Source organism: Acipenser ruthenus, chromosome 9, assembly GCF_902713425.1.
Source record: "Acipenser ruthenus chromosome 9, fAciRut3.2 maternal haplotype, whole genome shotgun sequence".
Lineage (NCBI taxonomy): Eukaryota > Metazoa > Chordata > Actinopteri > Acipenseriformes > Acipenseridae > Acipenser > Acipenser ruthenus.
Window position 1 is genome coordinate 58426427 of NC_081197.1, and position 25908 is coordinate 58452334.

Here is a 25908-nt window from a genome sequence, read left to right on the forward strand (position 1 = left end):
CTTTGTTTGGTGGTGGGAGTTGCTGAGTGAATAGTTTGGTGGTGTGTTGCTGTATTTTTGTTAAAGGTTCAAGTTCAGTGAAGGCTCTGCCCAGCCTGAACAGTTTTGTGTTTGTTTAACTGTTTTATTTTTGCTCTGTGAGCAGTGTTTTGATTTCCTTTTGTTATTAAACCGCGCAGCAGCGTTTTAACTGCAGTTCCCTTGTCTCTGAGTCTCTTTGCCTGCCGAATACCATCTGGGCCTGCGACGCTACCCTGTCACAGTCCTTAAGGATTTTCTCTTTCTCTGCTATACATACACATGCTTATTGTTTTGTTTTATTCTTATTACTGTGTTAACAATAGTGAAAGCTGTCCTCATCTAACAGCCAAAGAGCAGACGTTTCATCCACAGATAACAAGCACCTGTTCACTCACAATGGCTCGCCCAAGGGAACGCTGCACAAACATTTATTTAAGCAGGCAGTTGGCATTGCATACCACCTGCATTTTAAATGAGTGAAACAGCTTGTGGTTTCTATAAGTAGCCTCCACCACAGTAGGGACACATCATTTGACATGTGTGAAGTCAACAGCCCCCAGGACACTGGAAGGAACGGAAATATTGTCAAACTTTAGCTGCATATGAGAACTGGAGGCATGCAAGATGAAATTGAGAGCTGGAGCTTTACAAGATGCAATTGAGAACTGAGGGTCACGTGCACAAAGCATTTACCACAGTGCTAAGTGAACACCCATATTCTTAAAAAATAAATATAACAAAGCTTTGGAGTTAAAAAGCTTCAACTAACTAACTAACTAACTAACTCAGGAGGATCTTTTAAGATCAGGAACCGGTACCTTAGTTGTTTCTTTCTAGTTCTGTAACAATAGCCCACAAAACAATGCAAACTTAACACAATGGTACAGTACATGTTTTATACATATAATCCAGGGCCTTATAGGGTGGTTTAATTGTACTCAGGATAAGAATGTTACCAATGGTACCAATGCATTAATCTCTCCATTCCACTACGTCATGATACTGTATATGTTAATGTATTACATCATGACTCTGTGCTATTCTATACTGTGCAGTCCTTAATATGTAGTCCAAGGACATACTGTAGACATGGTTTTCAAGAATACAAATAAGAAGATTGAAGCTTTAAGTGAATACTAATATACAATGCTTGATTTCCTAGAAACCTGATATTATCAGTTTAATTTATGTTAATTTGGACCACATTAAGGAACTGATAAGTGTACCTCATTCATATTATGTTGTGTTCAATATGGCTCGGTAATCATGTAGAGAAGTTTAGCATTGTAAACCAGATCACAGTTGAGTTTATCCACTCATACACATTATATATCTTCCCTCTCTACTTTTTCCTGATGGTAATGCATTCTGAAGTGAGGCAGAATTAGCTGATTTGTTTCTATATATATATATATATATATATATATATATATATATATATATATATATATATATTTGGCAACCACTTTCCTTCTGCTCTTAATGTATTTACATTTGAACACCTTTTACCAGACCATTTAAAAGATGCCTTCTGCTCTCAGTAAGTAATTGAGATGGATCAAGTGGCAAGGGCAATGCACAGATCCATTCACTGATCTGATTCATCACTTTTTCAGGGGAGACTGAGAAGTCGGAGGGGGAGAAGCCTGCAAAAGAGCATGGAAGAGACTATAGAAGAGGTCGCATTACTGGGGCTGATGGAAGAGGAGAAATGAGGTGAACGTGTGAACGAGGTGAACTAAAACTGGCTCTTAATAAAACTGCGGCAAGAAATGTTTTTGAGCTACAATTATTATAATTCAAATTGTATGGATACATCTGAGTTAAGTGTACTTAACATTAGCACTGGCACGGTTATAGTCATACCTAAAACTGCTGCAGGCTGTCATTATGATGGTTACATTTTAAACAACATCAATGTTAAAATGAAAGACAAAATATCAGATACAACTCAAAAGGTTTATTCAAGCACATATCAAACATCTGAACAGCTGAAACGCTGTATTTAAATGAACAATTAAACATAAAAGGGTTTATTTTGTAATTTACCACATATAACGCATTACTTAAAAAAATGAAAAACTATAATAGGAGAACCGTGTGCACCGGGTACCGTATGCACGGAGGCGCTATGCACCAAGCACCGTGCGCAACGAGTGCACTAAGCACCGGGCACACTGAGTACACCGAGCACCACGTGCACCACTATAACGTAGGCACTGAGCACCGTGCACACTATGTGCACCAAGAACCACGTGCACCGAGTGCACCAAGGAACCGAAGTACCACGGGCTGAGCGTGCACCGAGGTACCAAAATACCGGGGAGAAGCTGAAGCAGCGGTGCCTACCCTAATAGCCTGTAGTCACACGTCTGGTCAGTGCGTAGCATATACCAGGGGACACACAGGCTGAAGCTGCTGTGGGCGAATCTGTGGACGAAATACAATAAACAATAAACAATAAACAATAATAGTGGGAACACACTGCTGTTGTTGTTGTTCGTTTTCTTTTTTTTGAAGGCCTGACACAGCGAGGTGGGCGGGCTGAGGAGGCTGGCGTGGTCGACTACTGCAGGGCTATTTTCACCTAGCTGTAGAAACAGGAGTCACTGATTCCGTGAAAGCGGCGAACCAGCTTTCAGCCTGAAAGGCAAGGGAACTGCAGTCGACTGAAAGCTCTTTTTCAAAAAATGCTCAAATACCAACACAGAGGGTCTTACCTTACTGTCTTGAGAGGCAAAAAGAGAAATAGCTTCCGTGGAATAGGCGGGACCAAGGATGTCATGCAGGAAGGGGCCTATCAGCAGCTCTGGTATAGAGAGCTCAGTGAATACCTACCAATAGGGAGACATATCCCATACATAATGTTTTGGTGGTGGTCTTCGAATTGAAAGGGAACGGACAACCACATAACTCCTTTAAGAATATAGGCAAAGAAGAGTAAAGGTGAACAGGAGAGGAACCAATATATAAAGAAACAGAATAGAGCACGAAAGAAAGAAAGAAAGAAAGAAAGAAAGAAAGAAAAAGAAAGAAAGAAAAACTGTGTGGGGGAGAAAGAAGGAAAGAGAGGATGTAATGAGACTACCATATTAGAGAGGATGTAATGATCTGTACAGCATGGAAACAGTATGAAACTGAAAGGCCCTCTGTCAGCAGAAATCCAGTCAAAGATAAGTAGAGCTTTACTTTTTTTCTCTTCAGGCCTAGCTTTCATCATTGTCAATGCAATCTTCACTCCCAGAATCAGCGCCCTGCCTGCTATTTCAGGAAAACGGGACAGACACCAAGGGAAAAAAGAAAAAAATGAGACACTAACGGTGCCCATGGACCAAACTGTGGTCTGGAAAGCCAGCTTGTTTACCTTGATAAGTCTGAATAATAACAACAAAAACAGCAATAATAATAATAATAATAATAATAATAATAATAATAATAATAATAATAATAATAATATAGGAGATAAGGTCCATTTTGTTGGCTACAATCATCAACCATAAAGCATCACTATTATTTGGGTTTTAATTAGTGTTTTATATGTAAAGAGGCGACACGTACATATATAACTGTATACAATGTGTAGAAATACTAAATGAAATGTCAGATATGTCAGCTCATGTTTTTGCTTCATTCTCATCTCTGACATGGCTGCTGCAGAATTTTTATATCCAATTACATATTGTACGGAACGGCTTGACAATTATATTTACACAGCCTCGATTTCTGTGTAAATGACCAACAAAAGAAGACATCTGTTTCTCAAATATGCATTCACAAACCATGCTGTCCATTTGATATTCCATGTGTACTGTACATCAGAGTTGTATAAGGTGTGTTTTTTTGTGATATATGAATATGATGTACAATATTTCTTTTAGAATATAATATATTACAATTGCAGTATTCAAATTACACATTGTACATACAGTTCAAATTCACCTGGTCCTGTTAGTCTTGGGTTGAATGCAAGCCCACATTTTTTATTCACATTTGTAACAAATGTGAATTCAGATTTGTTGGATTCAGGAAAACATTGTGTATGTTTGATCTAAATGCACTTCTTTGAGTGAATACATGTATCCTTCATCAGAACTTAGTTATCTTAGTTTGACTGCATGGACTGAGTAACTGGACCGAGCAGCACATCAGCACAAACCTAATATCAGCAGTGAGAGATACAATACATTCAGTAAGGCGTCTATGATTACCTTTCTGCAAACTTCCTTAATCAATGCATTATAAAATTACAAAATCACCTGAACTGAAAGTAATAGTTTGTAGTTTTTTGTCCGCTTAAAAGTCACATTGAGGTTTGCTGAAGCAAAACATTATAGGCAGGATCATTTGGAACTAGTCCAATAACTCCAGTGTCTCTGGTGCACTTACATGAAGTAATGGACCTCTGTGTCACCCTATGAACTGCAGCTTACAACACCTGAAACCAGCTTAGCCCAGTCTGGCCTGCAATGAGCCCAGCGATGGATGGAGTCCACGACCCAGAATCAACAGGGATTTTAAGGATGCTGCTTTGTCACCTTGCCTGACAACTGATGAACTCATGCGCTTGAGCCAGTGCTGTAATCAAACCAGATTTCTTTCAAGGTTAATTGGGACCCTGTGTACAGTGAACTTGCTATTAAAGCCAATTTTCATCAATCTGCAAATGACAATTCATGAGAAGTATTCTAGACCTCTACCGCTTTCACCTACAACAGATGATACCATGCTTCCTTCACCTTTGCTTTAAATATATACACCTAAAACAAGATGCACGATACAAAACTATCCATAACTGGCTGGCTAAGTTAACATCTAAATCAATATATACAAAAGATAAAGAGATGTTTGTATCTGAAATGTGTTTAAGAGGCAATTCCTGTGCTATCAACATTATTGATGTCATGCATAAAAATGAAATTTACTTTCGAAAGCAGAGAATATGGACGACAGTACAATAATTTATGAGGTTAATAGATGATGCATGTACAGGACACTCTGCTAAGGAAACACAGAGCTTGGTACAAGGAAAGTTATTCTCTGAATGACATTGCGTAAATGTCCATACAAACCAACGAGTGTCTTACCTACAACCATTTTCTGAGTTTAAATCACAGAACTCCATGAATACTTCACATCAATAGCCTTTTCCCATTTGTTGTAGCTTCCTTAAATAACAGAAACGAAATTATGTTTTTTCATAGTTTTACAGAGTTAATTATTGTTTTTAGAATTTAAATGATGGCTGTACTGCGCCAGTTCACTTGGTGTTAAATTTCCACTTAAACTTGCAGGTCCAGGTCCAAAGCAGACCTGGATTGGTGATTGCAGTCTATCAGTATGTATGAAAACTAAAACTGCACAAAAAACACTTCAAACAGAAAGGAGGCACGTGATCCATCATGTATTGGGAATCGCAAGAAATGACCAAGGACACATTGATTAATAAGTCAAAGCATCTTTGAAATCCCATTGATTTATAAGGGCTTGAATCAAAAACAAAGGTTTTGGAAGAAAAATAGAAGCAATTATTCTTTAAAATACATAAAGTAGAAGAAAACTGTCAACAGCATGCGTCTCTTCTATTCTCAAAGTCATTTTTTTTAGATGCTGCAGAAACGTTATGTTAGATACCACCTTCCTGTCAAAAGGCTTTGTCTTAGAGCCGGTTTTACAAGCTTTAATGCCCATTGGTGTATCACATAAGGTACCATACTGTATAATCCAGCCTCCAAACCAATTTTCCATAGCATTGTTTTCCTGGATCCACAAGGAATGATCTGCAGCTGCCACATCATTTCCCCTCCAGGTCAATGAGTTAGTGTACCAAAGCTCTGTCTCTTTTCTACGTGACCGACTTCCTTTTACCCATCAGAACGAAGTGTCAGGCCACGTAGTCCAGAGTACTCTGTTCCCGTTACTTAGCACCCTCACAGGTTGAGAGGGAGATTGAGAGGGAGATTTACCAACAAGAATCATTGTCTTTCTGTCACAGGCTGTTATGTGGATCCCGTCTATATTTTATAGCTAAAGAAACCGGCTGTGATGAAAAGTAATACAGTGAGTCCACATTCTGACTGTAGTTTACTATACAGGTACACAGATTCATGTGAGTCCACATTCTGTCTGTAGTTTACTATACAGGTACACAGATTCAGGTGAGTCCACATTCTGACTGTAGTTTACTATACAGGTACACAGATTCAGGTGAGTCCACATTCTGACTGTAGTTTACTATACAGGTACACAGATTCATGTGAGTCCACATTCTGACTGTAGTTTACTATACAGGTACACAGATTCAGGTGAGTCCACATTCTGACTACTTTACTATACAGGTACACAGGTTCATGTGAGTCCACATTCTGACTGTAGTTTACTATACAGGTACACAAATTCAGGTGAGTCCACATTCTGACTACTTCACTATACAGGTGCACAGATTCATGTGAGTCCACATTCTGACTGTAGTTTACTATACAGGTACACAGATTCAGGTGAGTCCACATTCTGACTCTAGTTAACTATACAGGTACACAGATTCATGTGAGTCCACATTCTGACTACTTTACTATACAGGTACACAGGTTCATGTGAGTCCACATTCTGACTGTAGTTTAATATACAGGTACACAGATTCAGGTGAGTCCACATTCTGACTCTAGTTTACTATACAGGTACACAAATTCAGGTGAGTCCACATTCTGACTGTACTTTACTATACAGGTACACAGATTCAGGTGAGTCCACATTCTGACTCTAGTTAACTATACAGGTACATAGATTCAGGTGAGTCCACATTCTGACTCTAGTTTACTATACAGGTATACAGATTCAGGTTTGCTTCTGCAGGTATAATCATTTTCAATAGCTGTGTAACACAGTTTTCACACCACTGTGCCCACTACACTGCCCACATCCAGTAATTGAATACCTGTCTAAATATGGAGCAGTACATTTTCAAGCTGTGGCTTTTCTAGCTCATAACTTTTCTGTTTTAACCACTAGGCCGCACTAGATCCATCTGTATGCTTTTGCTTGAAAACACACATGCAGTGTAACTCACAGGCTTTCATCTCACTGGAATCATCATCATCAATCAGACCAGTGTCCAGGCAGAAGGGCAGATGAATTATGCACTGCCTCCACAGCCTCCGTCTCTGTTAACATCAACAAGCTGCCTGCACCCTTGCCAACCATCTACCCTGCTTCATACTGTCAAACATCTTCTCTCAGTAATCCTCTTTCACTATGACACTACTAGCCCTTCACTATCACAGCACTACCCTTTCACTATGACCATCATCCACAATCTTCATTCACAATGACAGCACTACCCTTTCACTATGACCAGTGACCACAATCTTGATTTAGAATGACAACACTACCCTTTCACTATGACCAGTGTCCATAATCTTCATTCACAATGACAGCACTACCCTTTCACTATGACCAGTGTCCATAATCTTCATTCGCAATGACAGCACTACCCTTTCACTATGACCAGTGTCCATAATCTTCATTCGCAATGACAGCACTACCCTTTCACTATGACCAGTGTCCATAATCTTCATTCACAATGACAGCACTACCCTTTCACTATGACCAGCATCCATAATCTTCATTCACAATGACAGCACTACCCTTTCACTATGACCAGCATCCATAATCTTCATTCGCAATGACAGCACTACCCTTTCACTATGACCAGTGTCCATAATCTTCATTCGCAATGACAGCACTACCCTTTCACTATGACCAGTGTCCATAATCTTCATTCACAATGACAGCACTACCCTTTCACTATGACCAGCATCCATAATCTTCATTCACAATGACAGCACTACCCTTTCACTATGACCAGCATCCATAATCTTCATTCACAATGACAGCACTACCCTTTCACAGCAACTGCAATCCTTCTTCACTGACTTCCTCCTTTTTCTGTACACAAGCTCTGCAAATCACTATTCTCTCCACTATTACCCCTCTACTCATTTTAAACCTTTGAGAATCTGTATGACATATATTTGTGAAGCCTTTATGACAGACTTTATTTAAAAGCTATTTAAAAAAAAAATAGAAAACATATGTTAATATTACAAATACAAAATGGAGAAACACACATAATTAAGACTGAACTAAATGCTTCACGAATATACCCCTTTGTATTCAAGAATATACCCCATTTGTGTTTTTTTGTGAAATTAAGCCACTGTTAGTAGGAGGTTCAATATTTATAATTATAAATCTTTATAAATCTTCTACCCTGTTTTAAACACTATTAATCAGAGAGTTGTTTGAAATGCTACACTATTGCATAGAAATAATGCTGGCACTGGATTGGCTAGCTGACTACAAAAGAGTGTGAAGAAAAAAAGCCCTACCCACAAGATCCACTGTGTTTGAATAAAACATCTGCAAATGATTAACATACTTTGTGGCTAGCGTATAATAACAAGATATATAGTGAACGTTTTGAAAATAAGCATGAAATCATGTCTTCATTCCAATTATTTTTTAACCAACAATTCAAGGTAACTACGCACTACTATGCATACGCTTTGGTGTTGATATAAAGCTGTAGCACACACTGGCATGTTCTCAAGCTCTGGTTTTTACTTTTGTGTCAGATGTAATTGTTGTGAGCTCAAAGCCTCCTCCCGCTCACTGTGAAATGCTTTCTGTGGCGGAGCTGACAGGATTTGGATTGAAATTTCCGGATCTCTGGATTATAGGACAGCTTCAGAAAGAGATTCAGACATGTGTGATGGGCCCTTCCCCTTTCCCAGCCGGACTTCTTTTTTTATTTCAGTTGTATTAGTTGTTTTGTTGTTGAAAGTGTGCAATTTGTTTGGACCCAATGCTATCTATTCCATTTTGATGGCAAACTTGGTTGTGTTTCTGGAAGGAGAATCAACCCACTAATCAACGCATCATCTCCTAATGCCATAAAAACTCAGTGTGGCTTTCACGCATGTCGCTTCTTTTGTTTGGCCTCTCAGTCACGCGCAGCAAGGTCAAACAAGGAGACGGCCGTCTTTAGAGTCTGGAGGTAGGGCCACCCTCAGCCATGGATTCCCTAAGGCAGGGGTAGTCAATAGGCGGCCCGCGGGCCAAATCCGGACCGCCAGACGCTTTTGAACGGACCGCGGAATCATTTTATTTACTTAATATTATCATTATTGTAATTGTTTTAATTATTATTTTTACCCTCTCATTCCCTCACAATGCCATCTCTGATCTAGTGTACTGTTAATTTGAACTATCGTCAGTTTCCACGAATAAAAAAAACGAACGAGAGTTCCTTTTTTATACACCTTCCACTGTACGCTCGTGCACACTGTTGAACGCTGTAGTCCCGCCTCCAGTGCTTTCGATGTCAAGTTAACAGCAGTGTGTTTAAACATGGCAGCAAAAAAAAGGAAAGTTGATACCGAAAATCGTTCATTTAAAGAAGAGTGGACCGATGCTTTTTGTTTTGTTTTGCCACAGCGACCAAATGCTCGACCGGTATGTTTAATATGTACAGAGGCTGTTGCTGTTATTAAAAGTGGGAACATCAAACGGCACTATGAAACGAAGCACATGGATTTTGACCACAAATATCCACTGGGCTCCCGTTTAAGATCAGACAAGATCACTTCATTAAAAGATGGATATTCTCATAGCACAAATATTATTTCAAAGGCTACTTGTGCTCAGGAAAAGGCAACTGAAGCTTCACTGAGGTGTGTGTGGGTTATGGCAAAACACAGGAAACCTTTTACAGATGCGGACATGGTTAAGCAATGTATGGTTACTACAGCTGAAACCCTTTTCGCGGAGAAGAAAGACGTTGTTGAAGCCTTCAGACAACTACCACTTTCAGATACAACAGCTATTAGGCGCGCTGAGATCATGGCACAAGACGTTTTTAAGCAGTTAAGTGAGAAACTGAAAACTGGAAAATTTTCCATAGCAGTGGACGAATCCTGTGATATCAGGGACACAGCTCAGCTAGCAATGTATGTCCGGTTTTTTGATGGAGAGAAATTTGTGGAGGATTTGTTGTCGCTTATACCGCATAACAATCGCACGACAGGTGAGGATTTGTTTAATTCTGTTCAAACTTTTTTGTCTAATGAAGGTTTTGATGTGAATCAGATTGTGTCAATTACAACAGATGGTGCTCCTGCCATGATCGGTACTCACCGAGGGCTTGTGAAACGTCTGCAAGACCTGAACCCCAATTTGATTTCCTATCACTGTGCAATCCACCAAACCGCACTTTGTGCAAAGCTCAGCGATGAGTATTCTAATGTAATGTCAATGGTGATAAAACTTGTCAACTTCCTTCGGTCAAAGTCAGCACTGCAACACAGGCAATTCAAAAGCTTTCTTTCAGAAGTGTCTGCCGATTACGATGACCTCTTGGTCCACAATGACATCCGCTGGCTGAGCAGAGGGCAAGTACTAAGGAGGCTGTGGGAAATTCGAGTTCATGTGGAAGAATATCTGCATACAATTCCAGGGAAAAGGGCAGAAGAACTATACACATTTTTGAGAGATGCCGCAAGCATGAGCATCCTGGCATTCCTTGTTGATTTGACTGGCCACTTAAATGATTTCAACTTAAAGCTACAGGGGCGAAATCACAATGTAGTAGATCTCCATAACAGTGTCGCTTCATTTAAAAACAAACTGAGTCTATTCAAAAGTGATTTGGAAACTGGGGGGATGCTGCATTTCCCAACGCTGATAAGCTGCCGGGACACTGCAGACGTGCATCAGATGACGTCATCTCTGGACAGGCTTCTTCAAAACTTCCAGCACAGGTTCCAAGAATTTGAAAGTGTTAAAGATGTCTTCCTGTTTGTAAAGAACCCATTCGTGGTGCAAGCAAACGGCACTTGGTGTGATCAAGCAAAAGCATCCTTTCCGGATGTTGAAAAAGCAAAACTACAGCTGGAGCTTATTGATTTACAATCTGATGAAGTGCTTAAGATGCGGCACACTGAAACTACATGTGAAACTTTCTGGACAACCCTTGTGCTGGACTCCAAGTATCCACACTTGAGGAAGGTGGCATTTAACATCTTGACTATGTTTGGCTCGACATACGTGTGTGAGTCTGCGTTCTCAACAATGAACAACATTAAATCGCGTAATCGCTCCGTTTTGACTGATAATCATCTGTGCAACTGCCTCCGTCTTGCCTTGACTGAACTCACTCCAAACTTCAAGGCCCTTGTCCACCAGAGGACCTGTCATTTTTCCCACTGATGGTGAGTATTATAATTCTACATTATTCACATATATTTTATTTCAAATTGTATTGCTGTATAAAATTACATTTTCAGTAGTGATACCGTACTATAGTTAACAGGTATTTCACAGTAATTATTCATGATTCTTTTGCTTAAAACATGTGTGTGTGGGTGTGTATTTGTTATTGGAAAGACTTGAATCATAAAAGCTAAGATAGAGAGTATTTTCTTTCAAACTTTAATATTAAACAAGCAACAAGGCTTTGTAGATTATCTATATTAATCTATGCCTACTATAATTTTATTTAACAAAACCAAAGTTAATACTCTTTGTAAACTCTAATTCAAAACTTAAAACAGTTATCTGAAAGTGTTTTAATGCTAATATTTACATCTGTTTGACATTTGATATATGTACTTTCTCAAAGTCTCAGATTTAATTTATTACATTTTTTTTAATGGACTAAAAATATGACTAAAAGCAATGGGGTATATTACTAATTCACAGCATTGTATGTGTTTGTTGGACAGGGGCACTTGCAGCAAGAAAAATGTTTCGGACCTTGACTTTCAGATGAGTCTGGACCTTGACTATACCTTGACCAAGAAATGTGGACCTTGACAAAAAATAATTGACTACCCCTGCCCTAAGGTTTCCTCTTACCAGTGCAGAGCGGTTTGTATTTAGTTTCTGCAGGGTGCATGGCAGGTTGGGCTCCCTCGGTGCAGTTCATGCTCTGGGGGGCGGGCCCGTGTCTCAGCTGCTTCACTTTCCATTCATCCTTTTCCTGTCTTTTGGGGTTAGGTGGTAGTGCACCACTGCGGATGTTGAGTTAACCATTCATCCATCTTCTTGTTATCTAGTCATGGTTTGGCGGCTTTGTCTTTTGGGGGGAGATGGCCCTACGTGCCACTTCCTATCTGCCACACTAGACTGCATGGTATCATTTGTGTATTCACTAACCGGCCAGCATTGCTGTTAGCTGTCAGCCACCCATGGACAAGGTCTCCAGCCAAATTCATCATCCATCATTAAATCGTCTGTTCAATTGCAACTTAAATCATCCATCCATTGCGGATTCTCCGTCCTCAAGTATGATTCATATAGACAATCATGGTACTGCATGTGTTTCACTTATCCCAAGTGAACCAGTTGTTTTTTTTCTTCTTCTCAATGAACACAGTTAAAGAGCCGTGGCTAATCAGTAGCATTTGTATCACATTCATATAAATTATAACTAGGAGCCTACCTAAATCAGATAATTTACATATTTTTCCCAGGTAGGTTATTAAATAAAAATAGGATTATATGTACATTTCGCTGACCTGTTTAAACATTAAATATACCTATGTAGTTTATATTTCAGTGCACTATAAAAGCCTAAAACTAGTGGTACTTGTTTCCTTACTAAAACTGAGTTAAAGGCAAGCATGCTGCAGACATTATCTGCCTCAGTGGTGTGAAGACTTTCAAGCTGGTTTTCTGAAAGCTGTTGCTTGTTTGATCATTCTGTTTAGCTGCCTCTGTAGTAGCCTTTCGTTTGATGGGTGATTCTGAAGCTAAATAGAGATCGATCACATGTTTTACATTACAAGATGTGCAAAACAATTGATCTACATCTGCATGTAAAGTTTCTTTGGGAAATTTCTTGACACGATCCTCAGCCAAAATATACTTAGCATTTTTTGCTTTGTCGTCCATTTTTGGTATTTTACCTCTAATGCTGAAAACTAGATTTTAGCAACCTAAATCAAAATGACAATGCAACACTGACTTTGTCCCATCTCAGTACAGGTCCTCACATAAATGCCAGTACAGACGCACTGATAGGCTGATTTAAACATCGTTGTCATGTTAACAGTAAACCAGAAAGTTAACCGCTTTGGAGTATTTTATTTTTATTTTATTTGTCTAAGGAGGTTCTTTTTTTGTTTTTTTGCAATGCACACAGGACTGTGAAAGGATAAAAAAAAGCCTATCTAGAGAATAAGACACATAGTCTGCGTCGCTTGAGGTGCGCAGTCGTTCATTTAAATCAATAGTTTTTTTTCAAGTATGCATTGGCCCCTAAGGAGGTGAATTTCCCGATGACCCCTGAATTTCCCAATTTTACTGAAATCTGCGAAGTCACGAATTAGGTAGCTCCCTAGTTATAACAATACCTGTAAGATATATTGTATCTTGCTGTGCTGTTTCCTGTCTTCCCAGGTCACTTGGAAAAATGTTTTTGTCTGCAGTCCTGGAATTAGTGACCTCAATCAGCCAGGTATTAGCAGGTGCACCATGATAAAAGTCATTAGATGCACTAATTCATCTCACTCAAGAGTTACCTCAAGCTAAGTTGCAGACAGTACCTGCTCAGGTTGATAGGGTAAGGTCCGTCTGCCATTATTATCGGTTTAAACATATTTCATTGTTGTATTTCACCATTGAAATACCTTTTTTAGTTTGTTTTGTTTTTGTAAAATGCCTACTGCAACAGTAATTGTATAAAGCAAATTAAATACCAAGACCAAAAGTGAATTTGTGTGATGTAAAATCATAAAGAAATCCAAAAAAGGTCCACACTCAAAAATGTGAAATTATTTTCTTTATTTCAAATTAAAAACATTGTAGCACTGTTGCTACATATGTGGGTGTAATTTTCACTCAACTGTCTCTTTAAGTATTCTTTTTGTCAGGCTTTGTGTTCCTTGGAATAAACCAGTGGTTGTGTAGTTAAATTGACGCACTGTGACGACCCTGTTTTACTGTCAGTCACCCTTACTGACTTATTTAGTTTTAATTATTTGGCCAGTAGTATCTCCTAAGGGAGGACAGTACAGTTGCCTATCAACTGTCTAGGGTGACCGTTACAGAAAAATGTGCAGTTCTCAGTCACGAACATGTTTTGCCTGTAGGCTTCATCAGCATTCACAGGTGCCTGTGATATTGGGACCTTTTAAGTATGTTTAATTACTCAATTAGCAGAGATGTTAATCATTTTACAATCAATAAATAACATTATATTCATGACATGTTTTACATTTAAATAATCCTTGTCATTTGTTACATGAACAAAAAATGAATGGGAAATAATACAATGTCTATTTATCAAACAATATATCAATATCATACATAGGCTAACGCAGGTTAAAAAGAGTTACACTAATAACCCAGAGAATATAGAGATTGGAGCTGAATGTATACAATTAAACAATTAATAAGTCATTATTGAATATTAAACAAGACACAGATTCATACCAAAACAAAACAGTAAGTCAAATTAAACGAACTAGAGATATGGAGATAATTCAAAGTCTTCATTGAGTCCCTTGGGCATTAATGTGTTTAGTTTAAAAATCCCAAAAGTTTCTCTTCTCAATAATTTAACAGCAACATCACCTCCTCTTCTACTTACAGAAACAGTTTCTGTTCCTATGCATTTCAATGCATTTACGTTACGCGCAAACCACTGAAATTCCTGGCTATCGGGATGTAGGGTCATTGCGTCTTACTGCACTTTTATGTTCGCTTAATCTGGTTTTGAGAGGTCTAAGGGTTTTGCCAACATATCCACGGCCACACAGACACATTAATAGATAGACTGTGTTCAATAAGAAAGGATTATTTTATTACATCTAATGTAGTGCAGACCGTTTTTGGATTTCTTTCTAGTTACATTTTGGTCTACGCATCGTAACAAACAACTTTGTTTACAAAGCACGGGTGATTTTGCTTTTTTGTGATGTAAAATCAGGAATGCATGAAAGGACTGGCCCTTGGTAACCCAACAGGGAGGTGGGTCCATCTCTACAGAACAAGAGAGTAAAGCACAGCAACGCATTCAGGTAAGGTAGACTCAACTACAACTGAAAAAGAATGCATGTACAGCACTGTTAATCGCAAACTATGACATTGGATCTTTAAGACGCAGCATCCCCAGTCCATAAAGAAGACTACGGGATTATTTTAAAGGATTGACCAACAGAAATAAACCACCACAAGTGAGTGGTGAAGTCCACACCTGATCGCCTATAATCCAAAAGTACTACAGTATATGCTTATGCAGCACTTGCCTAGTAACATGGAATGATTGCTGGCATCATTGAAAAGAATAAAGTATGTGTCTACAGTATGTGAGACCAGAACACAATGGGTATTTAAATTGAATTGATATGGCCACAAGAAATGTACCAGCTGTAAGGTTTTATATAAATTCTTAATATGTATATGTCCCCTTTTAAAAGGTAAATAACTGTGAGATTATTAACTCTGAGGTTTCATTATACTATATTAGCAACATACCCTCATTTCTGCTGACCAAATTCTGTATGTTGCTGTGACTCTGTGCTCAGAAACTAAACATCTACTCTGATGCCGTGGCTGAGATAACATCTACTCTGAAGCTACTGAAGAGAAGCTATTTGTTGCTGTATTCAAAACTATTTTGTTCTCTGCTGTTTCCAGAATAAAGGCTTTGTTAGTTTTGACAATCTTTGTCCAGGCTATTTTATTGTAAAGACAACAAACCTTACAGAGCTAATGGGCCTTTTAATACATCCATAATATTACTGTTAGTTTGTGTTTTCTTTAAGGCAATATGAGGAAAATAGCTTAAAATATATTACAGGAAGTCTGTCTTGATATGAATGCAGAGGTACAGCAAGATCAAAGATGGGCAATTTAACGAGACTTCCAGTGGATCAAGATGTAACTCAGACATCTACAATGTCACAATTGTGTGCTGCTTCATTGTAGAACAGTGAATAATGGAAAATGCTGATGGAAATCTGAGCGCAATCAAACAATGATGTTGGTTCTATTTGTTTAAGTAACCTCTCTGTCCTTGAGTGGGTTGAGAAATATCCAAAGACACAGCATAAACTCAGGGTAATACTTTGTTTCCTAAGGGCTGTTCAGAATGCCTTTGACATACTTAAACAAACATCTTGCATGAGAAGCTGTCACGCTGAAAGTCTCATTCTGTAGTCTTGAGTGTATCCTTTAACTCCCCACACATTTAGATATATTGAAACAATCAGCAATCCTAACGCAAAGGCTACTAGTGACTGGAAATTAATATAACTCCCCTGGAACAATTGAAATACCCAGGGTGGCTGAAATCATCAGTAAAGCTGAGGGACACATAGCCACTTTTTCAGGAACAGTGGCTTGAAACCTTATTTCAGGAGACTGGGATACCAAGTGTGAAGCAACTGTGCTGTATCAAACCCCAAGTCTCCCTTATTTCACCATGGAGTGGCTTGAAACCTAGTCTCCTGAAACTAAGTTCCAAGCCACAAAGTGGCTTCGAGTTCCCTCGTGTCCCCTTGGCATTTGATCGTCTCATTTGTGTGGTAGATTTGTATTTACAATTTCTGCTCACACTTCTCAGGTTGTATTGAAACATTTCAGCCTGAAGCATTCTTCACACACCAGGTTGATGTCTGCTGATGATACCGAGCCGGGAGGATTCTAGGGTGTGGAGTCTGTGTCGCTGCTGGGCTGGCTGCCTACCTTCAGCTTTGTGCATTATATCTAGCTTAGTCTCACCTTGCTGTGATAAAGGCTATGCAGATACTCAGGTTTTCAGAATAATTGCCTTTTAACATTTTGTTTTTAGTTTTGTAGATCATTAGGGAAGGCCCTGCTTTTAATTGTCTCTACAGTTTTCTACATGACTCTTTTTTTTCTGGAATGCCCAATTATTATTTTTATCCAGGTTCACCGCTGCATGCGTCCTCTGAAACGTGTTCCTGCCAATCTGTCATTTTTCGCACTGTGGATCCACAGCAAAGCCACCAGACCTTAATAATTCCCACTGCAAACCCATGACCATTTGCATGACTTCCTATAATATTTTATCCCTCCCTTAGCAGTATAAAACAGAGTTTACCTAGAGAAACGATCCTATATTCCACACCTCATACAGACTGCAAAGAGTTGACAAACCTGCTTAATTGCACCAAAACTCAAAGACCAAAAAACTAAGTAAACCTGAACTAAAGATGTCTTTGACAAACTGCCCTTAATTTCAATTATCTTCCAAGCGTATAAATCTAATTTTGATAATTTAATTCCTGCCTCAAGGGCTCTACACTGGAATGAATTCATGGGGGAGTAATATTTAGCCATCCAGTGCTTCACTACAGTATAGGGCCATCAAACTGTCGTTCTCTGTTGTAATATTTTTAATTCACTGACATTTGACTTTAAATTGTATGTTCTTACTGCCACAAGACACTTAGCGGCATCATTTGTTAAAGGGTTTACTCCAGCCTGTTCATATTACAAAACTAGAATCAACAGCTACAGTACATTATATAATCCATCATCTCTAAAGAACTCTCAGGTTGCTTGGTACTTGCTTTGTAACATTAGCGTGCAATTTTTCTTTTCGAACAGTTTGAAAACATGACCCCTGACACTCTTGAAAACATAAATTATCGCTAAATCTCATCGGAATATAAATTGTGTGTCGGTATGTTTACATGGTTTTACTGGGTGAAGTATGGATGATGTTGCTTCTGTTTACATGTGTTTGCCCTCTATAACTACCTACGTGAGTAGAGGACTTTAAATAGTCATTTTCTAATTACACTTTTATCGAGATTGCTTGGAAATTAATAGTCTGTGACTCTGCTCTTCCTCACTGAAAATATATGCTGCTATCCAAAGCCATGACACTCTTTCAAGAGATGTGCATGTATTTCCAAGCAGTATCATCTACATTTCTTGACCAGAACATGTGGCTGATCAGGAAGTTTACTGATAAGAAGACAGCAGCACTTGGCCATGCCTGAAATCATGTTCATTAAGTATTTATATAATTTCAGGCTATTTTTAATCTGCTCACAGTAATTGCAGCTGTGACATTTCATTGTCTAGAGTGCTGAGGATAATTAATACTTTATTAAAACAACCACTGAGAAAATGGGAGTCTGTAGATTTGCGCTTGTCCCTCACACCTAACTTTAAGGAGATTCGTTCACTTGTGTGTAAACAGCAATTACAATGGAGTGCTGTGGTACAGCTTTGACTTGAATATTTTTAAATGCTTTCTTTGTCCAATTTTCTGACAAATACCAAGCAGGAAAACAAGACCCTGAAAGCAATTATATTTTAATGAATAAACATGCGTATTACATTTGCACTCTTCTGTGTTCAATTAGAAGTTGGCTTTCTTTTATAAGTACAATATATTGCCATTTCTCTTCTATGTTCAATTAGAAGTTGGCTTTCTTTTATAGGTATAATATACTGCCATTCCACCTATCTCTCTCTAGCAGTTTGTGTATGTACAGCTTTTTCCATACACAGACCTACTTTCCCCAAATAAAATCATTTTATAGAGAATGCCATTATAATAAGCAGTGCAGTTGAACTATCAGGTCAAGTCATTTCCCTTTTTGGTTTGTCACCTGCCAGTGGGTAGGTAATACATATACTGTATGTTAAAATCATGTAGCAATATTCTTTAACACATAACAAACATATACCGGTACTGCATTTCTATACAAAAAGAAAGCCATCTGCACAGTTACACTGCTGGAGGTCTGGATCTTACCACCAGTGCCTTAAAACAACATGGTCTCCTGCTGAGACCTGTGAAATGATATTGCCTCCACAGGATCGTTTATCCAATTTGATTTGTTTTATTTGCTCGTAAAAGAATCTGCTGCAAGTTGTTTTATGAGACCACTCTGTGAGGAGGTGTCAGAATGAACTGGCATTTAAACAACAGAGAATAGGATACCAGCTTTATAGAGCTCTAGGCTTCCTTGTGGGGAGAATGAACTCAATGTTTGTAAAACTACAAATATGACACGATTGGTTATAGTAAGCATCACTGAGGGTTCTGTGGTCAGAATCCAGTAACAGGGCTAGTAGCTGACTGTAGAATCCGCTGGGGATCTATAGATCAGAGGTGCCTTGTCCAAGGGCCTCTTCTGAAATCTCTTTCCCTTGATATAATGCTGTCTTACTGTTATCCTGTGGGTCAGATTTGCTGTGCTTTATAACTAGCTTCATGATATGTTTGATAGCTTGGGCTGTTGCTTACTAGTGTGCTACCAATGACCTGTGAGAGATTTCCTGCCACTGTAATACTTAAGCATTAAAGAGGAATAACCCAGGACATACCCTTGGACATTGCCTTTCAAGGATTTTGTTTTTTTTTTACATGAAGAGAATACATTGCAAACTATAAAATGTATGTATGTATGTATGTATGTATGTATGTATGTATATATATATATATATATATATATATATATATATATATATATATATATATATATATATATATATATAATATATATAAATAAAATTATGGTAACTTCAATCTTGAGCCCTTTCTTGTTTCCATGCATCAATGAACCATTTTACTACTGCCTGAAGATAAACACTGTAGATAAAATCTCAATTTAAAGTTTCCCAAACTTATTTCTACTTCGAGATTTAACATCATCTTCAATTCACCAAAGTCTGGTCCTTGTTTATTATCATACAACCCAGGGGACGAGAACAGTTTTGCAGCACTGGCAACATAATGAAACTCTGATAACCTGCTTAACAATGGAACACAACACAGGGTTCTGTCTCTTCTTAAGATTAGCAGCCACTAAGATTGTCCTCCCAGTCCCCGCACTCCTGTAATGAGTTTACATGGACACAAGAACCTGGAAGCTGACCAGCAGAAAGACTACACTTCATGTTCCAGGAAGTTACTAATTGCTAAAATGTGATTGACTATCCAAAGAATATGACATATGAACTTACCTTGGGGAAAATATTCAGGGCCATAGAAGTTGGTGCAACAAATGTGTAACAACAATAGTTTTGATCTGCTTAATGTCCATTAGTGGTTCATTCAATTTGCCACATTACTCTCACATTAATCTCTAAAGACCTTGAACAGAGAATATCCAAAGTCAGTATTCGAAATTGCAGAATAATGCTCGATGTCACAGTTTACTTGAAATGAAAATGCACAAAAGCAACTTAAGATTACAGATTTAAAAAAATGCATCCCAGTATCTAAAACTGTTTAATGATCAATTTTTACATTACTGCAGCTTGTCTCGTTCGCTTTGTATTTGCTGTATTTTCATCATGTGAAATTGAGGGAAGTGCTGTGTAACTACACAGTAAAGACTGATTTGTCATAGGAGGAAAAAAAAAAAACAGGTGACGAAGTCAGAAATTGTGTGCGACAAGTAAGTGCATTAATTTGTTACATATATATATATATATATATATATATATATATATATATATATATATATATATATATATATATATATATATATATATATGATGGATATTGATTTTATTCTTAATACAAAGGTGATAAAACACGACTGAGGTGTATCTGGGTAATGGATATCTGAGTGCTGACTGTGTGTGTGTATATATATATATATATATATATATATATATATATATGGTTTAGCCTGTCAGCACATTCTTATCTTGCATTGCTGCTACAGTTTGACTTAATTCTGCCTGGAAAGCAATACCAATACATTCTTCAAAAGCATTAAACCCATCCAGACAGTTTAATAATAGCTCAGTATCTGTTTAGCATCCCTCAAAGCCTCTGGGTGTTTGGACTATTCCAAAGTGATGAGTTCTTCTTAAGATAATCGCATCAAGACAGGAAGTGTTTTCCATTTTTTAAAATGATTTTGACAATAAAGACCTTCTCTTTCCCTATAAACAAAGATTATTAAAATGTGAAATGAAAGGTGTGACATGATCATTCAAGAGTGTTTTTGAATGAAAAGTTCGCAGAAGCAGTTGATCTTAGTTTTTTTTTTTCATTTTGTTACTGTTTTTATTTTTTTCATAAAGTGTTTAATGTGCTCTACCCACCAAGGAAACAATAAATACTTTGAACATGTGTAGCTAATAGTGGGTGCTGTGCCCTGTGTACTGCTGTTATACACACAACTGACACCTGCAGGTTGTAATGAATTGGCATCTCAGCCCACTGAATTGAATGGAAAGGCAAGGACTGGACATGAACCACAAACCATAGAGTTCAAAGACAACCTAAACTTCACTAAAGAGCAATGTCTGTAGTTGTGCAGTAAGTACAGGTCTTATGCTGATGTCAGTATTATTAACTGATCAGCCAATAAGAGGAGATTCATTACAAGGTGAGACAAACTAATGGGTCATATTCTCAAACACACTATCCTCCAGGTTGACCAATCCTTTTTCAGAAGGTTAGATGCTGGTTTGCACTGTGCAGAAACTATTTTTGATTTACCTTACTGCACCTCCAAAGAAACTGTGACTCCTACGAAGTTGCTAGATAAAGATGCCCCCAAAATATTTGAGTGGAGTGAACTACATAAAAGATGGCGAACATTTAGATTTTCTTTTAAGATCCATTTTAGCCTGCTTTGAGTGCACTTTTAATACAAAAATATCGCAAAGCACTGTACAGTATATAGCAGAAAAAATAACAAACAACAATACATCTGTATAGCATGTCACACATACAACTGCCATAAATTAGACCATTTAAATAACATATTTAAATAACAGTATACACATAATACAAAATAGCAATTTACAAGTTACATTAAAACCCACTAAGATAAGAAAGCCATTTTATAAAAGTGTGTTTTCAGTCTTGACTTGAAAACTGTAACGGTCCCAGCTTCCCTGGCAAACGAAGCCAGACCATTCCATAATTTAGGCGCTCTACAAGAAAAAGCCCTACTTTCTGTGTTGCTTTTGTTGACCCTAGGAATAACCAGCAGCCCCAATTTTTTACCTCCCCAATAGAGACGAACTGAAACCAATCAGACAGATACGATTTGAACCAGGATAGGACAAGGTCAGGCAGTCCTACTGTGCTTTCAAGACGATTCAGTAGAATGGAATGGTCTACAGTATCAAAGGCAGCACTTAGATCTAGAAGAATTTAAACTGATGGAAAGCCAGAGTCAGCTTATCAGCAGATCATTCACAACTCTGACAAGGGCCGCCTCTGTGCTATGTGCAGCACAAAAACCAGTCTGAAACTTCTTGAATATAACATTAAGAGTTCGAAATTTTTGTAACTGAATTGCAACAACTCTCTCTAGAACCTTATCTAAGAATGGTAGGTTGGAGATTGGCCAACAGTTATTGAGGGGTTACTTTAGGGTCCAAAGTGTGTTTCTTAAGCATATGCTTTACCACAGCTACCTTAAGTGCTGAGGGAACTATACCAGAGGAAAGTGAACCATTTATAATTTTTAAAACGTGGGTATTAATAACACCAAGAACATATTTTAATCGTTTTGTAGGACTAGGATCAAGAGAGCATGTAGTAGCACTCATATGTTAAACCAGCTCTGTCAGTTCCTGTAAGGCAATCAAAGACAAAAACAAAACATAGTAGCCTTAATAGGTGTAGTTGGTAAAATTGTGCTGGAGTCCTCATTAATAGAAGGTGTCTGTGGAATCTCATCTCTGATGTCTAGTATTTTATTTTTAAAGAAATGTAAGAAGTCATTGCAGCTGTGAGAGGAGCCAATGTCAAGGGCAGGTCTATTAGGGGAAGGATTAATTAATTTATCTAGGGTAGCAAAAAGAAATCTAGGATTATTTTTTTTTTCAATTAAATTTGAATAATATGATGATCTAGCCAATGCCAGAGCCTTCCTATAGTTAACCAGGTGGCCTTTCCATGCGATGTAATGAACTTATCTGCAAAGAATGAGCCTGAACTGTAATCATGATTACAGGAAAATCCCAGTTTTCCCATGACTATGACCTGATTAATGGAGGTAAAGAAATGCACAATAATCTAAGGATATAAAGCTGCTTTATCTATGTTAGGCTTAACAATGGAGGCATTGAAACAAACACTACCCAGGGAGTGCAAAGTACAAGAACACCAAGACAAGCTGACAGATCATTTGTACTTTGCTGACTCTTAAAAATGAACTCCTATAATTGCCTGCCAGAGGAAGACTAGGGGTAGAAAGGCATGCTCATAGTTTGCATCCATTGTTTCTCAAAACACATTGAGAAAATATTTGTTTAGATTATTCTGGAGATACATAAAGTCCCTTTAGTAACTGGAAGCCTGTGAACAAATGAAGCCAGTGTACTAATGATTGCTTTAATCAAATCACAGTAATGATGCACTAATTACAAAGGAGAACTATATTTGAAAATGTGCAAATTAAGGCTGAAAACTGGGACAATCACAGCTTTCCTAGAACTTCCAATAACCCCCCAAAATTAGTGTACAGCCTGTGTTTAAACTAGAAAATGGTATACCCCATTCTCCCTCAAGAGGAGACTCTGAATATTTTCCCAAGAGAAGATCATTTTATGTTTAATTATTTCGGATGAATTTGTCCAATCACCCAAAATATCACTGTATCAAATCAAGGCAAGGGGATTTGATTGCAGAGCTAGCCATAATTATACTGCTTTATTGATTCAGTTACCACCAGGTCTGCTCTCTCTTAAACGCAATATCTGCAGTTGCACTGCAATTAAATGTAATGAAATAAAGCCATGAAGGACTAATAAGTCTAAGAGCCCATGATGGAAGAACACCATTTATGTGTTTAAATCAGACAACTAATTAAAAATAAGCTTGGTGATTACTGTACCTAAGGCAGTTAATACAATCTATCAACAGACAAAAAAAATAATAATCCATACAGCATTATCTATCACTGGTACAAATGGAAGAACTTGTGGTAAATGCAGCAAGTTACCCTTTAAAATAATGCCTGCACATTCAGATGATTGCATAATACAATGGGACTAACCTGCAGTGGGTGTGTGTCAACATCCTTAACATTATTATTTAATTTGTTTATTTAGCAGATGCCTTTATCCAAGGCGACTTACAGGGACTAGGGTGTGTGAACTATGCATCAGCTGCAGAGTCACTTACAACTACGTCTCACCCGAAAGACGGAGCACAAGGAGGTTAAGTGACTTGCTCAGGGTCACACAATGAGTCAGTGACTGAGGTGGGATTTGAACCGGGGACCTCCTGGTTACAAGCCCTTTTCTTTAACCACTGGACCACACAGCCTCCTAACATATCACAGGTGGAAGTGAATTGAGGATTCATTGAGTAATTCTGCTGGTACAATGTAACTTACATGTAACTGAGTACAGAATGTCTAAAAGGGGAATTGACTTCAGTTATTCCCACTACAACTTCAACCCACTTCAAATGTTTTGAAAGTGTGTTTATATTGGCCCCGTGAAAACCCTGGGGCATTTGTAATCTTGTTTAGTTTGCTATGCATTTGAATTAAGTTTAATTTAAAAACTGCAGGAAGCTAAACGATCAAACAAGGAACCAAGGCAAGTTGTAGAACTACTTTATAATGTTTTTTTTGTTTTTTTTTAAATGTCTGCATTACATTCTGCAGCAAGTTCTCATTGATTTGGATGTTTTCTTCTCTCTCTCTCTCTCTCTCTCTCTCTCTCTCTCTCTCTCGCTCTCTCTCTAATGATTTCTGTATTGTTTAATACAGGACCATATTAATTTAAGTAACTAGCCTATTGCCTTATCTAATAAAAGCATGTGGAGTAGACTTCTACAACCTTGCCAGACTGGGCCTCGCTTCAGGGTTCAGTGACATCACGCGTTGCTTACATTAGGTACGTGAGAAGAGGTGTTAGGATTGACAGCAGGAAAGGGGGTCACCCATTGATCTGCAGCCCACCAGGGAATTGCAGCGTTGAGGCAGCATTTCAAATTGGGGAGAAAACAGGGGGAAATTCATAAAATAATAAAAATAAATACAAAAATAAAATAAAAAATACCAAAACTGAAAAATCTACATCATAACCACATTTTCATGAAATGAGGCACAATTGGTTATGACTATGTCTCATCAATCAATATTACTTTCTTGAAACACAGAATTACAGTGATGGGAATCTGCTATCTCGTATCACTGCGGGTTTCATCTCACTTACAGCGATGGGAATCCGCTGTCTCATATCACTGCGGGTTTCATCTCGCTTACAGCGATGGGAATCCGCTATCTCATATCACTGCGGGTTTCATCTCGCTTACAGCGATGGGAATCCGCTGTCTCATATCACTGCGGGTTTCATCTCACTTACAGAGATGGGAATCCGCTGTCTCATATCACTGCGGGTTTCATCTCACTTACAGCGATGGGAATCCGCTATCTCATATCACTGCGGGTTTCATCTCACTTACAGAGATGGGAATCCGCTATCTCGTATCACTGCGGGTTTCATCTCACTTACAGAGATGGGAATCCGCTATCTCATATCACTGCGGGTTTCATCTCACTTACAGTGATGGGAATCCGCTATCTCGTATCACTGCGGGTTTCATCTCACTTACAGAGATGGGAATCCGCTATCTCATATCACTGCGGGTTTCATCTCACTTACAGTGATGGGAATCCGCTATCTCGTATCACTGCGGGTTTCATCTCACTTACAGAGATGGGAATCTGCTGTCTCGTATCACTGCGGGTTTCATCTCACTTACAGAGATGGGAATCCGCTATCTCATATCACTGCGGGTTTCATCTCACTTACAGTGATGGGAATCCGCTATCTCGTATCACTGCGGGTTTCATCTCACTTACAGTGATGGGAATCCGCTATCTCGTATCACTGCGGGTTTCATCTCAC

General features: G+C 38.3%; 2 protein-coding genes across 5 annotated transcripts in view; one reads left to right on the top strand and one right to left on the bottom strand.

Moving 5' to 3' along the window:
• Positions 1 to 25908, bottom strand: part of LOC117405817 (neural cell adhesion molecule 2-like) — a 272867-nt gene that overhangs the window by 174401 nt on the left and 72558 nt on the right. The window lies entirely within an intron of this gene.
• On the top strand, positions 9548 to 11900 carry LOC131737946 (SCAN domain-containing protein 3-like). The gene is made up of 2 exons (XM_059030330.1): positions 9548 to 11285; positions 11799 to 11900. The coding sequence occupies exon 1, from the start codon at positions 9607 to 9609 to the stop codon at positions 11281 to 11283; it is 1677 nt and encodes a 558-aa protein (XP_058886313.1). The 5' UTR covers positions 9548 to 9606; the 3' UTR covers positions 11284 to 11285; positions 11799 to 11900.

Excerpts from the sequence above, each read along its gene's own strand:
- LOC131737946 (XM_059030330.1), top strand. The coding sequence starts at position 9,607 with ATGGATTTTGACCACAAATATCCACTGGGCTCCCGTTTAAGATCAGAC.